We start from the raw sequence: 24,368 nt of genomic DNA on the forward strand, positions 1-24,368 counted from the left end.
CCAAAACACAACCGAAGTTCGCCCAAAACTTTAAATTAAACAGTCCACAAAATAAGAGAAAATCGGCCCACAATTACAAAAATTAGAACTGGCCCATAACAAGTTAACAACTAATAGGAAAAGGGCCCAAACAAAATAGAAATGAACTGGCCCAACACTTTAGAACATAATCGGGCCCAACTAATTACCAAGGCCCCAAAAACTGAACTCGGCCCAAGCAAACAAAACAAGGTCGGCCCATATAGCAAGTGGATTCGGCCCAAGGCCCAACCACAGCTACAGTGCATCTTCTTCCCCAAATTTTCTCCTCCACCAGCCACCAAAACGCGCCGGCCACCCACTCCCATTCCATTAAGTCGGTTAGACTCCCCATCCAAACCCAACCAACTTTAATGAAAACAAAAACTCCAATCATTCAATCCCCATTTATACATCAACCTAGATCTAAAATTCGACCTCCATTAAAGCTTGTTTCAAGCTCCAATCGACAGCATTTTCAGCCCTCACACACACTCAAACACCACTAACCAACCTCACAACACATCACCACAAAACACAACAACCAATTTAAACAAAAAACAGCCCAACCACCGGTTCGTCCACCGGCCATTAACGCCTCCAACCAAGCTTTGGCAGCATCGACCACCACTCCTAAACACTCAATCAAACAACCACCACCAACGATTCCTCAAACCAACAAAACCAAACAAACAAAATTTCAAAAGTTCCAACCACAGTATGACAGTAATGCGTTCGGCGCCATTGACGCCAATTCAAGGCTCCCAACACTAACAGTCCACCCATAAAGGTTTACTGGCGAGTTCTCAACGCCGCCATTAAAACCTCCAGAGTTCGAACAGTTTACCCAAATCAACAAAGTTTCGACAGTTTAATACCAATCCGAATTTAACAAAGTTTAATAACTACAAATGGCACGAAGTCCATTACAACATGAAAAATGAGCAGTATAAAAAAAAGCAGAAACAGTATACGCCGATATATGTAAACTACAAATCCGGTGAAATAACAAAATAACTACTCACCTGTATGAACAGCTCCTACGAATTCCTCCGAGTTCGAGTCATCGCGCTCCACTGCTCGAGCAAACGAGCTTCAAGCTCTGCCTCCATTTTCATTATATTTTATTATTTTTAAAATCCTATTCTCTAGAACAATGTGTTTATATACTTGGATCCGAAACCCAAGCCCAACACAGACTCGGGCCCAGAAATCCGGCCCGCGTATCCCAAATCCAATCTAGCCGATTTTTAAATAAATAATTAAATTAATTAATTAATAAATAAATAAATCCGTATTTTAAATACGGGCGTTACAGTCATAGCCATGGTTCATGGCTAAGGTCAAGGTGCATGGCTCATGGGCTCATGACCAAGGTAATGGTTCGGACCCAACTGGCCAAGTCCAAATCTTAGAACCCGAAAGTCTAAATGTTGAAAGACCCATTCGGATCTCTATTTAAGTCCTATGGACTGGCCCCAAACAACCAAGCTAAACTGGCCTAACAACTTAAAACAAAACCGGGCCCGATCAAAACAAAACAAACCGGCCCATTGAACCAAACCAAATTGGTCCAAAACTTAATTGAACTGGTCCGGCCCAACAACTTAAAACAAAATCGGGCCCAACCAAAACAATTGAAACTGGTGTGGTCCGGCCCAAAGAAACCAACCCAGGCCCAAGCCCAATACGCCATCTCCCCTCACCACTCCAAAGACCACCACCACCACTGCTTTCGAAATTTCACGTCCGCCACCCCTAAACTCCAAACATAACTGAAAATACCCACAACCAAAACCCCTACAACTTTAATACATGGAAACTCGATTTTCCTCTCACCTCTCGGCCCGAATTTCAACCAAATCACCATTAATTAGCTTCATTTCAAGCTTTCAATCAACACTCAAGCCTCCTCACTACCCCCATTCATCAATCAACCAACCCACAATACAAAATAACAATTCAAACTACAAAAATCACCCCACCATAGTATAGCAGTATCAACTTTAAATTTGGATCCGACCGCCATTGTCGCATCCTTGAGCTTTGACAGCACCTTCCCACCCTACAGCACTCGAGCACTCACTACCCCCTCACCAGTCATCAATCAAAACAACTACAGTATAATCTACATCGACCACCCTTTCTCCACTCTGAATTCGTCAGCCATTAACGCTTGTCAAAGGTTTGTCCCAAGCTTCAACAACACTCTCCAACACTCACTCAAACCTCAACCACCAAACATCATCCCACTCCACCCATACCCTCGACAGCACCCATTCGACAGTTCAACTACCAATCCGAAATTTACTAAACTCAACAACACAGTAGGACATCTTTAAACCATGTACACGACCAATGTTTGTTTGGGCTCGCGCCGCCATTAACGGGCCCAAATCAAACTTTCAACAGTTCAACATCAAATTTCCAGAGTTTCAACCGAGTTTTAAGAGACAGTTTAACCAATTTTAACAACGACAGGACGAATGATAATAACAGAAAAATGAACGAAAACTTTGAACAACAAAATGATACGTGAAATAAAAAACTAATCTACTCACATTAATCCCAAGTTCCACGAATCCTCCTAGTCCGAATTGTCGCGCTCCACCCTCCAGCAAACGAGTTTCTATCTCTGCCTCCATTTTTATTATTTTTTTATTATCTCCAAACCTTATTCTCTAGAACAATATGATTATATACTTGGGTTTGAAACCCAAGCCCAACACAGACTCGGGCCCAGAAACTAGGCCCACGTATCCCAAACCCAATCCGATCCAATTTTAAATAAATAAATAAATAATTAATTAATTAAAAAATATAAATTTTAAATACGGGCGTTACAGTTTTAGTATGAGAATTATAGAACCCAACCCAAAACCATAAAAACCTACGGGTTTTTATCGGTTTCGGTTCTAATTTGGGTCTTTAATATTTATTATGAATATTAAAAAAATTCAATCATTTAAACACTAAAACTTTTTTTTATTTTTCTTTTTTTCTTGTCCTACATGATAATATTTTATGTATAATTAGTGATATATCAACAATCATATTTACATCAATTTATGAACACGTATCAATCATACACGTTAAAACATTTACTATTCATGTGATAATTTCAACCTTTGATATAGAAATTAAAATAATCAAACATCTAATCTTATAATTTTGATTTTTTTTTACGTGCATACATATATATTTGTTTCCTTGTATTAACTCGATCGTGTACACGTGCAATCACATATATATGTTATCTTGATATATTTTACGTGCATACACATATATTTGTACACGTGTATTAACACACATTTTAAATCGAACATGCGAGTACATGCATTTTACAATTACATCTCATCACTAATTTTTAATATGAACACTATATATTGGTTTATAATAAGTGCGTGTATCACAATATATCAAGCATGTGTATACTATTTAAATATATACGTGCATAAGTTAATAAATATAAAATATATTAGTTAATTCATAATACACACGTTGACATTATTATTTGCATCTATGATACACTTGTTTAACGTATAGTTATAAAATATATATTTAACAACACACATTCATTATTATGCTATATATATTTAATAGACTTTTACACGTAAAAAATATATTTTATATTATAATGTATGAGTTTGATTATCTTAAATATAATATGATACTAAATTTTATATATTGAAATCATAATAATCGGTTCCGGTTTCGGTTTGAGTATTTACGGGTTTTTTACTATTCGGTGCTACAGTTTCGATTCTTTATCGGTTCGGTTTTTAATGGCCCATTTTAAATGAGTCTAACTTTTTAAGACTCATAACCAGAACATTCGGTTTCGGTTTCGGGTACCCATTGGCACCCTAACCCTCACACACCACAAAAATCAATTCTGACTATTATCTAACCCAATAGAGTTTGACTTTGACTTTAAAAAAAACCATTCCGACCTTACCTCCTTTCTCTCTCTGCAAAACCCTAACACAAAAAAAATTCCTCATCCTCATTTTCCTTGATAACAAAACAAAATAAAAATAAAAAAATGACAGACGGATTAGACATGTCACTAGAGGACATAATCAAGAAGAACAAAAAAGGTGGTGTTGGTAACAGCTCTGCTTCTGGAAGAGGTGGCCGATCTGGTTCTAATCCAGGTCCTGGTCCAACCCGCCGTTTTCAAAACCGCGGTTCTAACCGTACCACCCCGTATTCCATGGGAAAGGTAATTCGATTTAATGATATTTATTATTATTATTATTATTAATTTGGATCTGACGTGGACTGTTTTTTTGATGGATTAAATTTATACAGCCGGTTCATGCACCTGAGACAGCGTGGCAGCATGATATGTTTATTGATCCAGTTGGTGCTGTGGCTGTTGTGGCTGCACAAGGAGGTGGTGGTGGTGGTGGTCGAGGGATTGAGACTGGGACTAAGCTTTATATATCTAATTTGGATTATGGTGTTTCCAATGAAGATATTAAGGTACATATATTTATTTGATGTTATAGTTAATTATAAATGTTTAGGAATAAGATATTTAAGTGAAATTGAATTTCTGACTGTGTATGAAATATTATGAAAACAGCCTGTCTTTAGAAGATTGGTGGAAACATGTTATTTCTAGAGGAGACTTCTGTATTTGATTACTCTGTCTTTGTACACACCGTTTTACAAAGCTTGGTTGGCATTTGCAATTTTTATGGGAACTTGAAGAATGATCAAGATAGCTTTTTTTGTGGATACCAACTTGGGAATGGTTAGCGGCTTAGTCTGTGATGATATATGGAAGAGGATTTTGATTGGGAGTATATTATTGCCTCATGCTGCTGTTTGTTTTTCATATTATTTAACAAACTAAAGATGAGGTAGTAAGCTGGAGTTCGTATATTATTGTCAGTACGAAGCTCTACTGTTCCTTTGTGGAACAAATACAAGATTTGCCCACTTTATGTCGTCAACTCGTAGGGAGGACGAGGAGGTTTTGATTTATAGAAACAGAAAAATAAAAATAAGAGGAATGCAAGTTGTATACTACAATCCAAAAAAAAAGAAAACATTGATTTGCATATTCTTACCTAAGTCTTCTACTAAATCTTAATTACCCCAAGACGGTCATCATTCATGGTGAGGATGGCCTAAATTTCTATCAAAAGAGTCTGAAGTCTTTTTTCCTTCAGTTGGCGATCTTTTATATATCGCCCCGCTAAGAGATTTATCGTCACACGTTTTAAACACATGTTGGGTGGGAATCCAGATATTGGAGGAGTTCACTGAAATGTACAAAGATATATATACGAATCCAAGGTTAGATGGAACAGTTATATATTTAGATGAGATTGGACGTGCTACCTTTGAGCTGGGGTCGAGATCCCAGCACTCTTTTCAGTAAAGACCTTCATATTGTCTGTCTTGCACGACTCACTCTATGTATGGATATTCAAGGAAGACGTTTGAAGTTAAAGTTGGTAGATGTTTATGCGTGCCGTTGGGAACCACACAGGTCATTGGGCCCTGAATATTGGTTCTCCAACTAAAAATGCTTTCATCTGCCTGACTGTTATAAGTCTTGAGGATACTTACTGGAGCAGATTAAGCATTCGAATCACAGACTGCTTTCACCTTGAAGGATTTGCCTTTGGAACATCATGTCGGTTCTGTTGCTTGATGTGGCTGGTGTGGATAAGTGAAAATATTCTTTGAGAGGCTTGCATGTCAAGAAGGATTCCTGATTAGTAACAAGGTGCTGATTTGGTGTTTGATATCTCCAGATTGGATGAAGGAGGAGCCTGCTATTCATGGGTATTTTTGTTTAACTGGATTGTCATACCTCCTTGGTTGAGATTCCTTTGGGATGGTTGCTTGTTTGTCCTCTTTCCGTATATTTAGTGAGGCTCTTCTCACTTGTCCTTTAAATTAATTTCAGTGAATTTTGTATGTATACCAATGATGAAATGCATTTGCATGTCCTTTTCCCTTCTTCTAAAATATTAAAATCTCATTGTTAACCTGATATTTATTGATATTTAGTGTATTAACATCTATGATATGTAGTTGTTGATGTGTATAATACGTCATGAGAAGCAAATAAATGTTATGTTGAAATCTTGTAGCGAGAAACCCTTTTCCCAAAAGCTACTTTCACAGAGTTTGAATTATGAGGCATAATGAATCTTTTAAAGTGTAATTGATGTATTATAGATTAAGCTGTGTGCTGGTTTCAATTTTATTTGAACTTCTCACTTTTTTTTTGTTGTTGAGAAAATTGTAGTTTTTGTTTTGTCTATATATAGCGTAGTCAATTTAAGATGTATACTTGGTTTGTTGTGTCTATTACCCTGTAACACAGATTCTGTCTATTACCCTATTGGAAGTATTTTAGTTACGATCATTTGTTCTCTATCTGTGCTTTTGAGCAACTACTTCGGTGTTAAGGCTCTTAGATTTTTGATATCAAAGTCTTTCATGTGAATGTATTAAACAATACTCTTAGTTTTATTAACATTATTTAGTATATGTTATGATAAAATGAGCAAGCATCATGCTATATATTTGGTTATCAATAAATAAATCATCAGTGCTGTATCCACAATTTCTGTTTATGATTTTTATTGTTGTGGTCGTGTGTCATCATATATTCATATATTTGGTACAATTTAGTAAACCGTTGTGATATATCATTTTTAAGTTCCACTCTTTTGAATCTAATTTTCACTTTTATAGCTTTGTTGAACTGGATTTCTGGCCTTTCCAACGAACTGGTGAACCTATGTTAATTTTACTTCTGTTATAACTAGTTTCTTAGGTGAGGTCGACTAACCTTTTTTGTCAGACTCAGTTCCTTCTGAATTTATTGTTGTCTGGAAAAGTGGTTTGTTTTTCCTCATTTTTTGGGTTGTGTGTTGGTTGAGTATGTTGAGTTTTTCTTCTTTTTTTCAATACACTTTTTCTATTTGTTTTAAATTATCTAGTTGATTATGAATTATTTTAACTTTGTACCTGAAAAAAAGGTTTAGGGGCTGTTATCTTTATTTGATCTTTATCTTAGCTGAGTTTTGCTTTGCACAGGAACTTTTTTCTGAAGTTGGTGATCTGAAGCGCTATTCAGTTCATTATGATAGAAGTGGGAGATCAAAGGTATGTAGTTCATTTAGTTTGGCTTATCTGTTCCTGGGATTCTCTTGGTCATGTATTTAAAGAGGAGTCTTTCTTTCAGGGCACTGCAGAAGTGGTCTTTTCACGTAGGTCAGATGCTGCAGCAGCTGTGAAGAGATATAACAATGTCCAGCTTGACGGGAAGCCAATGAAAATAGAGATTGTTGGAACAAATATAGTGACTCCTGGTGCTTTACCTATTGCTCCTAATGGCGTATTTGGGAATCCAAATTTTGCACCCAGAGGGTAAGCATTTCTAGCCATTTTAATGGCAGTAACTTGGAGCTTAGTTGTTAATTTAACTACTACTACACATCTGGATTCTGATAATTTTATATCCCTATTCTCTTGGTTGTCATGGTGAAAATATCCTGATATATGAGAAAATATTAGTGACACATAGCGGAAATTTAATAATCTATATTTTTGGCTTCGAATGTATTAACCAACCTTTACCCCTTTCTGTCCTGTTTTCTCCTTGACCTTAAAAAATCGATCATTCAGAGCTTTTCTAATATATCAACTATTTTTGGAAAATCAAGGGGAGATTGATATTATTTGCTGTGCTAGCCTGCAATGTTTAGGATATTTGCTGCTAGTACACCAGTTTCGGTTATTGTTCTTAATGACTTTATGATCTTTAGTCTTTGTTCATTCTATTTACTCTCTGGTAGGTGTGGTGGTGTCTCGATTTAGTGTTTGCATAATTACATGTAAGAAATTAAGAAATTGCATTGTGTGTTTGGGTGTGTGTGATTTTTTGTTTTTTTTTTAAATAAAAATTTGTCGCATGAAAACTATATATTCCCAATATCCAATTTTCGGACGTGTTTATAACATGAATCCATTGAACGTACATGCGTTCTCAGGCACCACATATTATCTGGTCTATTTTATTCTCTCTTTGCTTTTTTCTTTTTTTGAACACTTACTTTTTACTTTACTTGCAACTGGGGATTTAATTGGTCTCACACTGCTATGGATATGGCCAAACTGTATTCGTTCAAAATTTCGTTACCTTACTATCATCAAGTAGGGCTAGTCTGTAGATAGCATGGACACTTAAACATAGTGTCTTGCCATGTCGGAACTGACACAGATACTCTCGCACACTGCAATTATGGTGGATGTTTTGGTCAATGACTTATTTTAGTATCTTGTGATTAAGTAATGTACTAATGTTTCATAAATCTAACTACTTTTATGGATGATGGGACAACCTATAGTTATATTTTTCAGTCTCAAATATTATTTTGTTCTATCTCAAATGTCCCTGTTGCTTATAAAAATTACTACAGCATGCCATCACGATCCGCTAAACAGAAAACCCCACTTGAAATAACCAATAACAGCTATTGCCATTATTCATAGTCCCCCAATCACCATTTCATGGATAGGTCCTCTCACGGAAGGAGTTTTGTTAACCAAAATCCTGAATGGAAATTTTACATTTCTACAATCTTCCCAATGACTTCGTCTTGAAATGCCACTATTGACAGTAATTTGAAGTTTTGAACAGAATTTGGTTCCACCTAGTAAGAGAAACACATTGTTTGTGCATTTCTACGGAGAGTGCAACAGACTACCAACTAGTAATTATTGATAGCTTGATAGTTGCTTGTCCCCTTTTTTTTTTTTGGCTTGGAATTACACTTTTAAATGTGTCTGATTCTATGGTCCAATAATGAAACAGTGGCCAAGGAAGGGTGAGAGCTACTACACGGCTTCGAGGTGGCGGTGGTGGATTTGGAGGTGGCAGCCATGGAGCTGGGCGAGGACGTGGACGAGGAAGAGGCCGTAGTGACCCGGTATCTGCAAAAGATCTTGATGCTGAGTTGGACAAGTACCACTCTGAAGCAATGCAAATAAACTGAGATGTCAGTTTCTTACATTCCGACTGTTTGTGTTACTTGTTTGATGCTCTGGTTATCAAAGTACTTGTGTATCTCTTCCAAAGGGTTATTCCTTTGAGGAAAGGAATAGGAATATGCAGTGTTTGAAAGACTTTGTAATTGAATATTGGGGCATTTATTAGCTAGTTTGCCCTGTTTGGTTTTAGCTTTAGTACTTAAATGGACAACGATTGACAGAGCTCTGTACTACTTATCTGGTTTTGTTAGATTGTCTTTTATTAGTTTTAGTCTTACGCAGTTTAAGACCATTACAAGGAGCTGCTGTTCTATTTTTGGGTGATACTTTACGCAGAGGAAGAAACGACGATGATGAGCAGTGCAGGAAGTTCCTCAGTGTATGGTAAAGCAGGCTAGTGGCACTCAGTCTTTTAGTTTTCCATGTTTTACCTGAAGTGTTTTTGAAGGATCTGTATCTCTTGCATTTAGACGTCTGAGTGTAATAGTGTATCATTGTGCTAATAGTCAGTAAAGTTTATATATGGTACTCCAATCTTTCTCTTGGTGGTGTGGAAAATTGTTGTTGGGACGTGTAAATTGTTACTTGGCCGGTTATAGCTTAAGTAGGATTTCTTATGTACTCAGCTTTCCATCCGAGCTAGCTGTTGGGTGCGTTATGTTCAGGTCCCTGTCTGAAAAATACACAGTTGCAATGGCAATTATGGTTTTAACTCGGTTTAACCCCTAGTACTCCAAAGAAAGCTTCTCTAGTAAATATTAGCACTTGCGTTGCAAATATTAGTACGAATTGGATTTTGCTGATTTTGAAAACTATGTACTTAAACCTGGGTAAGCTTGTTTTTGAGTAATGATAACTTTATGAGCCAAACTTTGTTAGCAGTGAAAACATGGACGGCTCGGGCAGAGGGACTTCTCGAACTCACATAAGCTGTTCATTGACATTCGTTTTTATTGTTGGAGTAATTCTTCGTGCAATTGTCTACCATGGGTGAAATCTTTTATGCAAAGCTGACCGGTCATGAAAAAGTTGGCACAAAGGTTTCTGGCAATCTGACATACAAACCTCGATAATTTGATCTTTAGTCATTCGTTTAAAGGTGGCTTGCTCAGACCTCGGTGTGTTGTTTTAACTTCGTTAAATATAAACTGTAGCTTCACGATGGTTTACTGTGATCACTGTAAAGTTAGCATTCAAGGTTAAAATCATTAATTAGTGTACGGCGTTAGCATTCACTTTCTAATTAAAATGCCAGTAATATGGTTTGACTGGCGATTTCAAAATATCATTCTATGGATTTAGCATTATTATTTGGGCACGCCAATAAAGGAATTGAAATTGGTAAGGTTTCGTTAGTATTATCTGGATTATACGTTTGCTGGCATTGTGGGCTATAGCTGTTCTTGATATCAACTGAAGCCATAACTTTTCGTTTAACATTGGAATTGCTAGTAGATAATGATGAACATTAAGCCAGATTGCCGTTATAATCAGATGGAATCGCTGTGCTTATCTGACTTCTGAAAGCTTTAGTAGGAACAGATATCACCAGAATAAGCTAATAAGGCAATACCAAGAAATATCTTTATCTTACTACTAGCAAAATACACGTGCTCTGCACATGAACGACACACAAAACTTATTGAAGAGAATGTGAACATAGTTATCAAGAGGAGAGCTATGTCAGATTGTTACTAATCCATTCATTATTAATTCATACATGATATTCAGAAAATCTAGCAAAGTTTCACTTGCATTACACGTGTAACAAATACTGCAATTTTTTTTATTTGGGAAAAGGGTTCAATAGCAATGGTGCTACCGTGCTACTAGACACAATAGGCCAGTACATTACATTCATAATACATATCATTGCTTAAATATCATTTTCTGTTTACAAATAATTTCCAATGTTGCAATCACAGAACAATCTAAGTACATGAAAAAAAATGGGAGGAAAAAAAAAAGATGAATATATATGGTCCTCAAAGTCTTTGTAACACATTTGAGGTACGTGCATTATAAAATTGTGTTAAAAAATCATTGGTTGACTGCCTCAAATTCCAAATATGAAGATCTGGTAAGGAGCTTGAGTAGGAGGTTAATTTCTTGAAGAGAGCTAATTTTCCGAGTTGCACACAGAGGAGTGTAAACAACACGACTTCAACGCCCAAGAACTTCCTTCACTGTCATCGATTGCTCCATATATTAAATATTGTAGATCACAGTGTGGTTAACACCCACTCTATGTGTTTAACATTTAGAAGCATCAGTCGATCACTCACATGTAATGAATTCCATGCCCATAGTTGCTCGATTTCAGTAGATGACGAACGCAAGTTGTCTTGACCAGCAATGTTCAAAGGCTCTAGGAAATGCTGAACAAATGATATTAGAAAAGGAGCATTAGGAGTCAAAGCAAGACTTTTTGCGACTTCGTACATGTGTAATAAGGAATGCAAATAACATAAATAATATCAACAATTTGAATATTGACTGGAATTCTAATTTAAATAGACAATTAATGACTCGTAATTCATATATGGAGTGCTGATATGGTAAGGTATATGGTATGGAGTCTCCATCAAAATCTGCACTATTGATAATTAACTTGAGTTAGTTGCCAATTTGATGAACATAGAGAAGTTGGATGCTGAAGGTTCATGTTATCTAGCCTAGAGCAGACAAATGAGATAAAAGGCTAAATTTAACGTTTCATTGAAGACACCTGACACCTCAATATCCACAATTTGCTGAAATAATTCAATTCCCATTAGATTAAGAAGATCTTGGCGCGCCTCATAAATTTGGCAACAACAATACAATATAAGTCTACTAACTATAGAAAGTAGCTTCCTTTGGTTTTTGTAAAAAGGATCTCTACATTAGGATTGATGCTTAGAGTTTCAAACATAAGTGGAATAGTAAAGCACAGTACGGAAGTAAAGAAATTTCGAAACTGCACTTTATTGTGGATTCTACCAACAGAAATAATAGTACGTGCTTTAGAAAACAGGCTTTGACCTACAATGAAGTATATTAGTGCTAAATCCTTTTGCGGTAAATGACATTGTTGCTTTGTTTAATAGTTAAGCATGGATGTGGTGAAATATTTATCTCATAAAACACACTTTGTAAACCTTAAAGAGTAACAAGAGAAGCATTTCATAAAATATGTGCATTAAAATCAGATTTGAAACAGAACATTTCCATGAACGTCTATTGATATTTGGAGAGGGGAGGGGGTGGGAAAGATATAATTGCATAAAATCTGACCGTAAATCATACTATCTTTTCATGCAAAGAGTATTCCTACATGGCTACATGGATTCTACATCAAATTGTTTTTCAGTGTAAAAGTAATAAGTTTACTGAAATACTAAAGCTTGTACACATAACTAATGAGTCATGTAAGTTAGCCACAATACAAATAAATGTAAAGTTCAATTGTTTACCTATAGGCAAATTGAACAGCAAATCTTTCCACCACATTTGATCCATATATTTGTTGCTTGAGAATTTGAAGTCAGGTAACTTCTTAATGTAATCTTTCCACCACATTTGATCCATATATTTGGTGCTATTGACATCAAAGATGTCAAACACTTCTAGGTAACTTGTTTCGAGTGCTCAAGTTTGAAATTTAATTAGATCAGATCATTGTTTTCATATGTTTAATTCTTTTAAAGACGTAATAAGCATTTCATAAAATATGTGCATTAAAATCAAATTTGAAACAGAACGTTTCCATGAACGTCTATTGATATTTGGGGAGGGGGTGGGAAAGATATAATCACATAAAATATGACTGTAAATCATACTATCTTTTCATGCAAAGAGTATTCCTATATGGCTACATGGATTCTACATCAAATTGTTTTTTAGTGTAAAAGTAATAAGTTTACTGAAATACTAAAGCTTGTACACATAATTAATGAGTTATGTAAGTTAGCCACAATACAGATAAATGTAAAGTTCAATTGTTTACCTATAGGAAAATTGAACAGCAAATCTTTCCACCACATTTGATCCATATATTTGTTGCTTGAGAACTTGAAGTCAGGTAACTTCTTAATGTAATCTTTCCACCACATTTGATCCATATATTTGGTGCTATTGACATCAAAGATGTCAGACATTTCTAGGTAACTTGTTTTGAGTGCTCCAGTATGAAATTTAATCAGATCATATCATTGTTTTCATATGTTTAATTATTTTAAAGATTCAATGAAACATCATAGACGTTAATCTGAAAAAATGACTTACTTGCCATTGATGTGCCTTAAGCATGGCAGGACTCATCCACTCCCTAAATATTTTCCCATTCACTAAGCAACCAAAAGTTCCAATCTGTATTCAAAACAAACAACTTATTTAGAATGGGGGAGTTCGCATGAATTGGGGGTTTGAGATGAGAATTTATAATAACAGCTTAAAATTCACATCAAACAACTCAAAGTAAATGATTATGGCACGTATGCAACTCACAAGGTGGCCAATTGGCCATGGTCTGTTAGTTACTAATTCAGTTATGGCTTATGAGGTAATGTTTAGCTCATTTTTGTACCTTATCGTTTCGTAGTATCTATCGAGTCCAGACCATGTCATTTGCCATCCTAAGAAATTCTATTGACAGTGTAAACTTGAACTGAGGTTGTAGAGGGCCGATTTCAAAAGAGAAGACTGGCTAACAAATACAAACCAAGAAATAAACTTTAGGACCAAAAAAACTTAGACTAACAAACCTGAAAATAGCTAGATACTATATCGTGCGCTGTCCTGGAGGTACTAAACAAAAACACAAGGCAATTCAACACGCTCGGATTCAGGTTCTTCTAACAAAGGAAGGCCTAACTTCATTTCTTCAATAAATGTTTTTGTCATCCACGTGCAAAGCAATTTGGTGTGGATAGAATGATAGATCGTATTGTTTGCTTGGATTAGCTTCAAGCTTAATAAGTGAAGCTTTTAAATGAGTACAATTCCTAAGAAAGATATTAAAAGTTTGATTCGAAACAAATAAATAGGTCGATATTCATCAATAGACAACAGGTGATAAGATTTCATTATGATAGATACATACTACATACCCATATATTCCAATGGCGGAACACACCAATAGTAATGCTCTGGAAATCATAAAATAGAATAGAATAGAGTGAAAAGAAAAGCAATTAATTGTCCATTATAAATTTGAGATTTGATGAAGACTGTAGGTAACAAAGAAGAAACATAGGAGTTGAAGAATAACTGCTTCATTTACATTTTAATAAGAAACATACATTCATAATTACTTTGTCCATACATAAACATGAGGAAAGGAAAACAAATTATACTAACTATAGCTTCTATAAAATAAGTAATCCGGAAGGAGAAAGAGAGACTTGAGATCCTTAAACTGCAACTGACAACCTATATATAAAGGACATGCAGACAGATTGGATAAAGGTAGGATTTGAAACCATATTCTCGAGATTTAGAAGCTCTCCAGATAAGGTATGACTGATAGCTAATTGCCTTAACTGGTACCAAAAGGAAACATACACTATCTTAAAATTGATTAGAAGAAAGTGCAGTGTAGTGCATTTTGCATAGTTATTATAGATAACTAACTATCAATCATGTCAAGCAATAACACTTAGATTGTCATTGGGGGATAAAGTAGCGAAAATTACTTGTTGCAATATTCTCATTGCATTTGCTTCATTGTAAATGGGATGTGTAGCAAAAGATGCAATTTCAGGGAGAAGTTCAAGTGCTTGTTCGTATAAAACAACCACCATTATAATTTGGTCTATCCCATAGAATTTGGAGTCTCCATTTCTTCCCTTTTTTATATAAAAAATCACACAAATATTCCGGGGAAAAAAGGCTAGAGCGTTCAAACAATGGTAGCTCAACAATTTGAATAATAAATAAAATAAAATCAAAATCAAAATCAAAATCAATAATTTTCTATAAATCTTTGAGTCCTAGTAACAAATGAGAATTCTTCACCTTCAAAATACCTGCTGACTGAAAAAAGTATCAATGGATAAAGCATACTAAATTAGAAATTGAAATGTCTCCTTCACCAAGTTCAAATAAAAAACACTGGCATGTAAGCACGCTAAATCAATGCCTGAGACATAACTTATTTCCATGAAAGGGGTTTTGAAAGCAAATCGCTACGTTGAACAAACGCACAAATGGGGAAAAAATAAGAAGATAATTGTATAATAAAAACAAACGCAAATACCAATACTGTAAGCATATAATCAAAATTGAAATTTCAATAACCGAATACAATATTCAAAGGGGGATTTATAGATGATTCACCGGTGGTGAGTGGTGGGAGATAGAGTTGAAAAAACACTGAAGTTATGTGGAAGGAAAAAAATAAGGGGTCAAATCAAAATCGAAGTAATCCTATGATAAGTAATCCTTCAAGCACATCAAAGCCTCAATAGTCTCCGGCAACAAAGAGCTGCGGTACTTGCTGACCACCCTTGCACTGGCGCTAAAAGCTGATTCCGATGGAACTGTAGAAACAGGTGAAGTTAGTAAATCTCGAGCCATTGCCGACAGAATTGGATAAGTACCTTCCTGAGTTTTCCACCAATCCAAAACGTTAAATGGTGGCTCTTTGTCGACTTTAATGACTGGCTGCTCCAAATAATGTTGCAAATCAGACTTGTTAGTATTACTAGAAGATGCTCTCCGCTGTAACAACAAGTCAAATACAATGTCATCATCATCACCAGAATTAGGTACCGGCTGATTCAAACCAAATTCAGTATTACCCATTTTCTTTTCATATTCTTCAAAGAGCTCAGCCAATTTGGTTTTATAAGTCTTCATTTTCAACTGATTAAATGTAAGTTCTGAGTTTGGTACAACTTGAGGCTCAGATTCATAATTCAGGTCCACACACAACTCAAGAATCGTAAACTTGTATCGGGGATCCATGCATGAAGCCAGCCCAAGAACCAAAGGAACATCTTTCCAATATCTATCATATTTTTTTCTCATGCTAGTATACATAAGTTTGAAAGCAGGTTCACTATCACATTTTTTCAAGACCAACAAGATTTTACTCAACTGATAACAAAAGGCACTAGATGTAACATACTGACTCCCTGAAAACAACTTAGTCGCATCCTGGTAAACCTTGAAAAGATCTCTAATAGCAACAGCATTTTTCCAATCAGCAAGAGTAGGAGTATTTGCATACTCCTCACCATAAAAGAAGAGATCAATAACTTTTTGGTACGGACTGGTGACTGGGAATTCAGTACTATATACACAACAACAACAAAAAAAAAGAAAAATATAATAACTGAACATTTGAAACATAGCATAATATAATAACCAAAAAGCCTTATTGTGGGCAAGTTAACTACCTTTTATTCATCAATCCTTGGCGAGTATTATATGCATAAATTGTAACATTCAGCTATCTTTATCAAGCATTGCTTCCTTTATACTAATAGCCTGATAGCAAGAAAGGATTCACTGTGTAAATATGCTTCCAAATAGAACAACAATCCAATTAACAGAAAATAAAAGAGGAGATAACTTGCCGGTGCACCTCTGCAAGTGTTAGTGATATTCAAACACCCACAATTGCTATCCTAAGTGCATGTAGAAATAGAAACCAACATCTCTTACCTAGTTGAAAGGGTGGCCAAATTTAAGTTCTAATTTGTTTCTGCCTCATTAAGAGCTTTAACTTCCTTGTCAATCTCGGGTTTTGAATCCTGCGACTCTCTCTTAAATTAACCTACTCAAGCATTCATGTTTTCCGCTCATGCACTCCTCTCTCCTATTTAGCAAGGCATGAGAGTCAAACAATCTTTCTTGTTCTAGTTGGAATTTTTTTGATCTTTCAAGTAAAGACACCCTTTCATGAATGAGAAAAAAGCTTACTTAAATATGACAATTTACATTAATAAAGAATAGAAAAGGAAGCTAGGATTCATGGGTGTGCACATGTGCAACTAAAAAGGCAGACCCATAGATTTTTGAACTTTTAAACTTCAGTTTGAGCAACTGCACACTCTTGACGCCCCTTGACTCTGCCCTTGTTGATGATAAAATTCTTCATGACGACCACCATGGTTACCGACACGGGAAACCGTACTATTAGCCATCAAAAGGTAAGACGAATGAAGGACGTAAAATTTCAGTTCATAACGATCAGGGAAGGTAACCCCTTATGTAGCAACCCAACTGTAGATGGTTGGTTTAGCGAAGCCTCTAAGACCTGTGTTTCCAGAAGGATGCTCCGATCCATAGGGAACATTATGACCAAACTCAAAGAAAGGTGAAGTTTGTATCCTCTAGGAGTAGGGCCGTAGGGGGGCTGTTAGTGATGCTCACATAACTCAATACCACATGTTATAACCCAATGACATATATCACCATTAATAACTATCTTCTCTTATATATTGTGTTGTGTCTTGCATACATTCATAACTACATTATTCATACAAAATTAGTGTTTTAACATATTGGTTGCATCCCTTGAGCCAATAATACATTCTATAATCAACGATAGGCAACCAATACTAATGAGTCATATTTTTACATCTATATTCTACTGGTAAATATATATCTCAACGAAAACCATATTTTTCCTTAATTCATAGCTCTGCTGACAGCGTGTCAATATTTTTATTCAACTCTACAAATGCACGAAGAAGTACTCTTATGCAAATGCATATCGAAATTGTCGACAACAAATATTTTCTCCCACTACATAATAAATAAGCACACGCACTAATAAGAAGCACACCTCAAATGATCACAACAGTGAGAGGTCCTGGAAGTTAGTTATCAGGCAACTTATGAGGTAATGTAACAGCAAAATGCTCTATGTCAAAGACAACCCCAACCCTTGATCTCGTAAATTCTATTTACTACTTCTGCTTCTGAAGAACTGTACACATGAAACAAATACCAGAAAGGCATGAACAATATATGAAAACAATTTCCATATACACATACCGCTTTTGCATTGTAATAGTTCTTATAAGAAAGCAATACATAAAGCATAATCTAATAAGCACCAAAATGGTGAAATAAAAACGAATTCTTTCAACACATTAAGCATCACAAGCAGATCCATAAAGGGTATCACGTGGTACAACAATACTTTTCTCTTCTTTGATAGCTATAATTGCATTATCAGCAAACTCCTCTTTTCTAGGAACAATTACTCCCTTCCTCTCCATTGCAGTCTTCATTACAACACTTGTGTCGCATCTCCTCGACTCCCACAACATTTTCTTACACAAAAACCCACCAAATTATCTCTTGTTTTAGTGCAGTGCAAATCTCAAACTGGGTATCGCTACAAATTCACAAAACAAACATATCAAGACTTTGAAGTAAACAACAATTTAAAGCGTTGAAGCAATATGTGTAAAGAGCAGTACCTTGAGAAGATAGGGAGCATGTGAAGCAGAAGTTGAAAATAGGTCATTTTTCGACAGCTTTGGAACTAATACTCACTGTGAAGGTTCTGTTTGTCTATAACATTCACTCCAGCTTTGTTGCTGACTTTTTGCACCACTTCCAACTTTATTAATGTTCCTGTCTTGGAGTTGGAATTTTCCTGGCTATATAGATTGTACTCTTACTGAAATCAAATGAAAGGATCACAAGATGTAAAGATACAAAACCTTATTTAGGACTGGTTTGATGACGACTAACAAGATTCCAGATTTCCGCAACTTAGCAGTCCCATACATGACTCAAACTCACAAATAAACTTCAAACACATAATCTAAGTTATCCCTAAAACACCCAACTGACAGGTAGAATGAGAAAAAATGGAGCATCCCACATAACAATCATGCACAAAATCTCAACTCTCACATTAAAGTTAACATAAAAAAAAAATGGCGGAGAGATAATGGTTACCTTAAGATTTGGAAGCAAGAGCATTGACAACACCCCTATGACCGTGAGGCCCAGTAACTTTTCCCCCAGACGCGCCTATTCATTTTTCATTTTTATTCACACCCAGTCTTGATGAAAAAAAAAACGAAGAGGGCAAAGAGATGCGCAAGAGCTTGAAATCAATATCGATATCGAAATCAAGTAATCAAATGCAGGAGAATATATTACCTTTTGAAATAGAGATTTTTTTTTTCCGCTTTACTTCTAATAATAATCGGCATTAGAGAGACAATCAGGGATATATGATTTTTTTTTTTTTTTTCAGTTTTAGATTTTTTAAGAGAGATCAAATTAGGGGAGATTTGGGAGAGAGAAATGGGCGCATAAGAAGAGGAGAAGAAGATGAGAGAGACGGCTGGTTTTGTTGCATTTAATTTCGGTATAAATGGTAATAATTTGGCAATTAATGTGAAGGCTAAGTCGCGAACAATTAAATAGTGGTATGCAGTTGAATTTCGACTTGAATTTACACATACGTCCTTAAGGTACTATGTAATCTTAAGGGTATAAATGGTAGTAAATTTTGAAATGATGAAGTAGTCCTTTTTAAAGGCATTGAATAATTTGTTTGAATATTCTATCAAGGGTATTTAGTGGTAGAAAAAAGGCTGGTCCAATTTAAATGTCAATGTTAATTATGGTGTACTCTATTGACTGAGATATTAGAAAAATATGGGTTGATGAACAGTATTTTTCACATAACGTCACAGGGGTATTTTTGTCTTTTCGCTGTCTAATATTGGGGCATAATCGTCAGTTCGTAAACAGATATAACGAAAAAAAGAAAATTCTAGAGAGAGAGAGAGTACGAAGGGAAGGAAACCCAACCTAACTCTTCTAGATGAATGCAAACACAATATTCAATCCAGATTATCCAATCCTGATTTGTAGAGAAGATCAATACGAAGCTTTCAACAAAAGAAGTTAATTGAAGGTTCGTCCTGTCGATCATTCTCCCTGTTTGTTGATTTGTTTTCTTTTCGTCCATATTATGTTTGTTGTTGTGTTAGTTCCAAGTTTCAATGGTCTGAGTTTTATTGGGTTGGTGGTTAAATTTTACAATGGACTCATTATTTCTTTGTTGATGAATAGTTGACTGTGAGAAACAAGATTCAACTCACAAAAATCCGAACACACAGCTTCAATACAATCAAACTAAAACCCTTTCCAATAAACTAATAGAACTTATGAGGAAACAGAGATCTAAGTAGTGTATCATTTAACAATAATAAAATTGATGACTAGAGACAAAGGGCTTTAGCCAAATGTAGGAGAACTAAGAAATGTATGTACATAAAGGGAAAGAGTGATCACTTCTCCGCATCATATCTAAGATATATATATATATATATACATCCTATTCTATCTAATTATTATACACTTGGAAACTGATGGTCCTTATCATCATATTTTATATATGCTTGCCACTGGACAAACTTGAAAACTAATGGTTAATTCTAATCTGTTACATTTCGGAGCTGATCTTATAGTTGTTTTTCAAAAAGTTACAAGACACATAATAGCATTGTAAAACTATATCCCGATAGTGAAATTACAATACGTAAGTATACCTTAATACTTTGCGATCAGATGTGTTGTTGGTAGAATGGTAGTTTGAATGCAGGAACAAACATATAATCTAGAGCAACTTTGACTGAGAAAATGTAATGAGGAGTTGACAATAAAGAGTTTTTCTATTTTTTCTGGATATAACATGGGTTACGTGTTATAGATTTCAGGAAACAATGTGAAATGTGATTTTATATTGATTTTAATTTTAGTGGTGTTTGTACTTAATGATCGAGTTGTGTGTGTTATTTTGGCCACAACTTAATTCATTTGCACTTTGAATGGATAACTTTGCCCAAGAAAATGCATTGGTACTTAACACAATTCATGATCGTCGAGAGCAGCAGCGACTGAGACGAAAAAACTGACAACAATGCATGACTGAAGAACAAATTTCCGCGCACATAGAAGGCGAATGTCTGCGTCAGCGAGAGAGAAAACGGCAAATGACTGATGAGCAACGATCCGTTGAACGAGAACGGTATCATGAATACTATAGATGCCGAAAAAATGCTTTGACTGGTGACCGAATTCAACACGATCATGGTACACCACAAAAAGGACCTACCAACATCAAAGGGCCAAGCCAACTACATTCCCAAAGAGAATACATTCCAGGTAATCAGGTTTCGTAGCATTCATGTAATTGATTACTTAGTTTATGTTGTATTTTATTATTTATAATTACCATTTGCATTCATATAGTTGTCTATATATATATATATATTTTTAATGTTGAAGAATCAAGCCAATTTCAGCCCTAAGAAAAATCTATCCAAGCTTACACTCAAAGTTCACAGCCTTCAGGTAATTAATTACTTGAGTTCTATTGTTTGTATTTGATTAAACATTAATACCTTTAGCATTCATGTAAATATCTATTTAGACTTTGATATATTTAGGTTTGTATTGTTAGCTTTCGTTACTTATGCACGTTGAATTTTTTGATTCAGGTGTCACTGTTGTTGGGTATGACGTAGATGTAAACCATTTGCTCTCTCTACTAAGGCAACATATTGAGTCGGAATTTAGTAGATTCACTGGTAATTATTTGCCAATCACACTGGATGTTGATGGTCATACGTTTCGGGTAAATATTGATTTGTAATGTTTGACAATTATAAATTACTTTATTTGTTTATTAATTTATTATGTAATTATTGTCAATTTAATATTGATATTAATTCATTATTGATAAAATTATGTTTTTATTTCTTATATATATATGGACATTGTTGTTGTTGTTGAATTATGTTATGTGTAGTTCGTACAACTTATACTACTGGATATGTTTATTTCTAAAGCTAGTGGATATGCTTATTTCTAAAGCTAATTGCAGAACAGGATTATGCAACTCATGCGTGTTTTGTACAAAAAAACATGCATTTACAAAAGATGGTTAGCTATAATAACAAACACTTTGCAATCTTGAAATAGTCGACATTGTTTATATCTGTCAGTCCAAAGAGAAGCAAATAAATTGATTTGTAACTGATAAAAAACCAGGAGAAAAAGAAAAGTCTTTTCATACTTTATCTGCCTATTCAAAATCATGCTATTTTCTATACTAAAGATGAGATAGATTCCTTTGTTTCACTTAAGGAAGCGACTGTAGAAAGTTGGGGTTAGTGAATAGAGTACGCTCTTTTCTTGGATTTCACTATCATTTCCTCTTTCTTTTTCATTTTTCTCCCCTTTTTTTTTAGAGTTCTTTTTTGTTGTTGTGGATTTGATTCATTATGTAAATGTAACCTTCTTTGTTCCCATGTAGGTGACATCTAAATGTTACATGTACAATTCTTTGTTCTAATCTCAATGAAAAACTCCCAGCATTCCCTTCTGATGAGCCTGGTGAGAAGGATATAACTTTCAAGCGTGTCCTCTTGAATAATTGTCAAGAAGCATTTGAAGGTGCTGAAAATCGAAGCTGCGCACTCTTGGAAACATCCGTCATATAGGTGAACTTTTAAAACAGAAGATGGTGCCCAAGAAGATTATACACCACATTGTTTAGGTTGTTATCAGAACCCTCTACATTTTAGTCACTCCTCCTTTTTCCAGTTTTTTTTTTTTTTATTATTTTTTATTTTTTTTTTGTTGTGTTTTATGTGTAAGTTTCTTAAGCTGTTCTGATGATTGATTATAGGAGTTGTTGGGACAAGATCCTAAGATTTGTTCGGATGAGGGAAATGTTGAGACTATGTCAGTTTCTCAGCACCATTGGCAAGCAGCTGGATGAAAGCCCCAAGTCTCGGTGTGTTAATGATACCTACTTCAACCGAATGAAGGATCTCACCACGCACCCCCAACTGGCACAACGGCTGAAATTCATGGTTCGTGATGTTCTGAATCTGTGAGCAAACAAGTGGGTCCCCAACCACAAGGAGTTATACTTCCTCAATTCCCTTTCCTCAAGAAAGTCTTACATACTTGAGTCCATCTTTCTTTACTTACTCTCCCCAATTTGTTTTGACATATCAAAGCTAAGACCATCACTAAAATTCATTCGGATGCAGAAAAGACTCTTGGGTTGCGTCCAGGTGCAACCGCTAGCATGAGGGTTAATTATGGGACTGGCGTGGATGCAATTGGGGGTTTGAGCCCAAGAGGTTTCCCCAACCGACCTGGCGCAGGGGGTATAATGCCCTGAATGCTTGGAGCGAGGAAGATGCCCGGGATGCCAGGAATTGATAATAATGACAATTGGGAGGTCCAACGCAGTCGTTTGATGCCAAGGGGTGATCTTTCAGCTATGCAGTCTGTTGTGCGTGTTCAGGCTCCCTTTACCAACAAGCTAACAGTCATCAACTCAAAGCTTCTAACTCAGGGTTGTGGTGGCGTAATAATTGGGAGAACAAGTCTATTATTGTAAGGTAGTGGTGAAAGTTCGCCTGGTTGTCCTTCCAATACAGCTACTACTATTGATCTTGTAGCATATAGTCCTCCTACTAAGCCTGTCACTTCAGTAGCACTTGTATTGCCGGTAGAGAAACGACCAGCTCCGGTTGCAAAAATAAACCCAGATGAACTTCGTAAGAAAACAGTCTCTTTTCTCAAGGAATACTTCGGCATTCGCATTCTATATGAAGCTTTACAGTGTGTGGAGGAGCTGAAAGCTCGAACTGAATGCTACAGAATTCCACCTGGATGTTATAAATTAAAGGAGGCCTTTTTGGTTGGACTGGATATGAGCCCTCACATGGTAGAACCTATTATGAAACTCCTTGAGTATTTGTTCACAAGGATGGTTTTAACTGGCAGTGACATTGGTACTGGATGTCTACTATATGGGTTTCAGTTGAACGAGATTGGCATTGATTTACCCAAAGCACCCAACAATTTTGGTGAGATCATGGGAAAGCTGGTCCTTTCTGGGTGTTTGAACTTTAAAGTGGTGAAGGAGATTTTGAAGATGGTTGAAGATGATTTCATCCAGAAGGATATATTTGATGGCACCATCGAGTGCATTAGTGTAGATCCTTCTAGTCAGGTAGTGTTGGAGGCATAAGCCGAAGAGATCCAGGCTTGCAAGAGCCTTCTCTCTTGAGACAGATAGGCCTTTCGATGGGCATTTGTTATGTGCGTAAGTGCGTTCAACCTCAATAAATCTGTATTGTTATTACGTGCATTGCACGTGCATGATGCTAGTTATATAGAAAAATATAAGGGGTGATGAATTACTTATTCCCGTACGTCACAGGGGTAGTTTTGTCATTTTGCAGTTTTTAAAAATTTTAATATTTTTTTTTTGTTTTTTGGAGGAGTAAAATGGTAGTTTTGCTGTTTTAAAAATAGTTTTTTTTTTTAAT

The 24,368-nt window shown here is 35.6% G+C and overlaps 2 protein-coding genes, 1 long non-coding RNA gene and 1 pseudogene across 4 annotated transcripts; 2 read left to right on the forward strand and 2 right to left on the reverse strand.

Annotated features, from left to right (window-relative positions):
* Nucleotides 1-3,867: 3,867 nt before the first annotated feature.
* LOC147488753 (RNA-binding (RRM/RBD/RNP motifs) family protein) lies at nucleotides 3,868-9,603 on the forward strand. Its single transcript, XM_086573478.1, has 5 exons — nucleotides 3,868-4,243; nucleotides 4,333-4,506; nucleotides 7,090-7,158; nucleotides 7,238-7,422; nucleotides 8,870-9,603. The coding sequence occupies exons 1-5, from the start codon at nucleotides 4,064-4,066 to the stop codon at nucleotides 9,048-9,050; spliced, it is 789 nt and encodes a 262-aa protein (XP_086429604.1). The 5' UTR covers nucleotides 3,868-4,063; the 3' UTR covers nucleotides 9,051-9,603.
* A 5,850-nt stretch (nucleotides 9,604-15,453) lies between these two features.
* LOC147488754 (zinc finger BED domain-containing protein RICESLEEPER 2-like) lies at nucleotides 15,454-16,438 on the reverse strand. Its single transcript, XM_086574479.1, has 2 exons — nucleotides 16,428-16,438; nucleotides 15,454-16,321 (listed from the first exon to the last, which is right to left on the reverse strand). The coding sequence occupies exons 1-2, from the start codon at nucleotides 16,436-16,438 to the stop codon at nucleotides 15,454-15,456; spliced, it is 879 nt and encodes a 292-aa protein (XP_086430605.1).
* Nucleotides 16,439-18,002: 1,564 nt separating this feature from the next.
* On the reverse strand, nucleotides 18,003-19,372 carry LOC147488755 (uncharacterized). 2 transcript variants are annotated; one of them, XR_015202112.1, is made up of 4 exons: nucleotides 19,159-19,372; nucleotides 18,952-19,058; nucleotides 18,465-18,667; nucleotides 18,003-18,379 (listed from the first exon to the last, which is right to left on the reverse strand). It is a non-coding gene; the product is annotated as an uncharacterized LOC147488755 (long non-coding RNA). The 2 variants fall into 2 exon arrangements; XR_015202111.1 differs by having other exon boundaries at nucleotides 18,952-19,370.
* A 1,633-nt stretch (nucleotides 19,373-21,005) lies between these two features.
* On the forward strand, nucleotides 21,006-24,110 carry LOC147488756 (eukaryotic translation initiation factor-like; annotated as a pseudogene).
* The last annotated feature ends 258 nt before the right edge of the window (nucleotides 24,111-24,368 follow it).

The sequence above is a fragment of the Coptis chinensis genome, chromosome 7 (assembly GCF_015680905.1).
Source record: "Coptis chinensis isolate HL-2020 chromosome 7, ASM1568090v1, whole genome shotgun sequence".
Taxonomy (NCBI): domain Eukaryota; kingdom Viridiplantae; phylum Streptophyta; class Magnoliopsida; order Ranunculales; family Ranunculaceae; genus Coptis; species Coptis chinensis.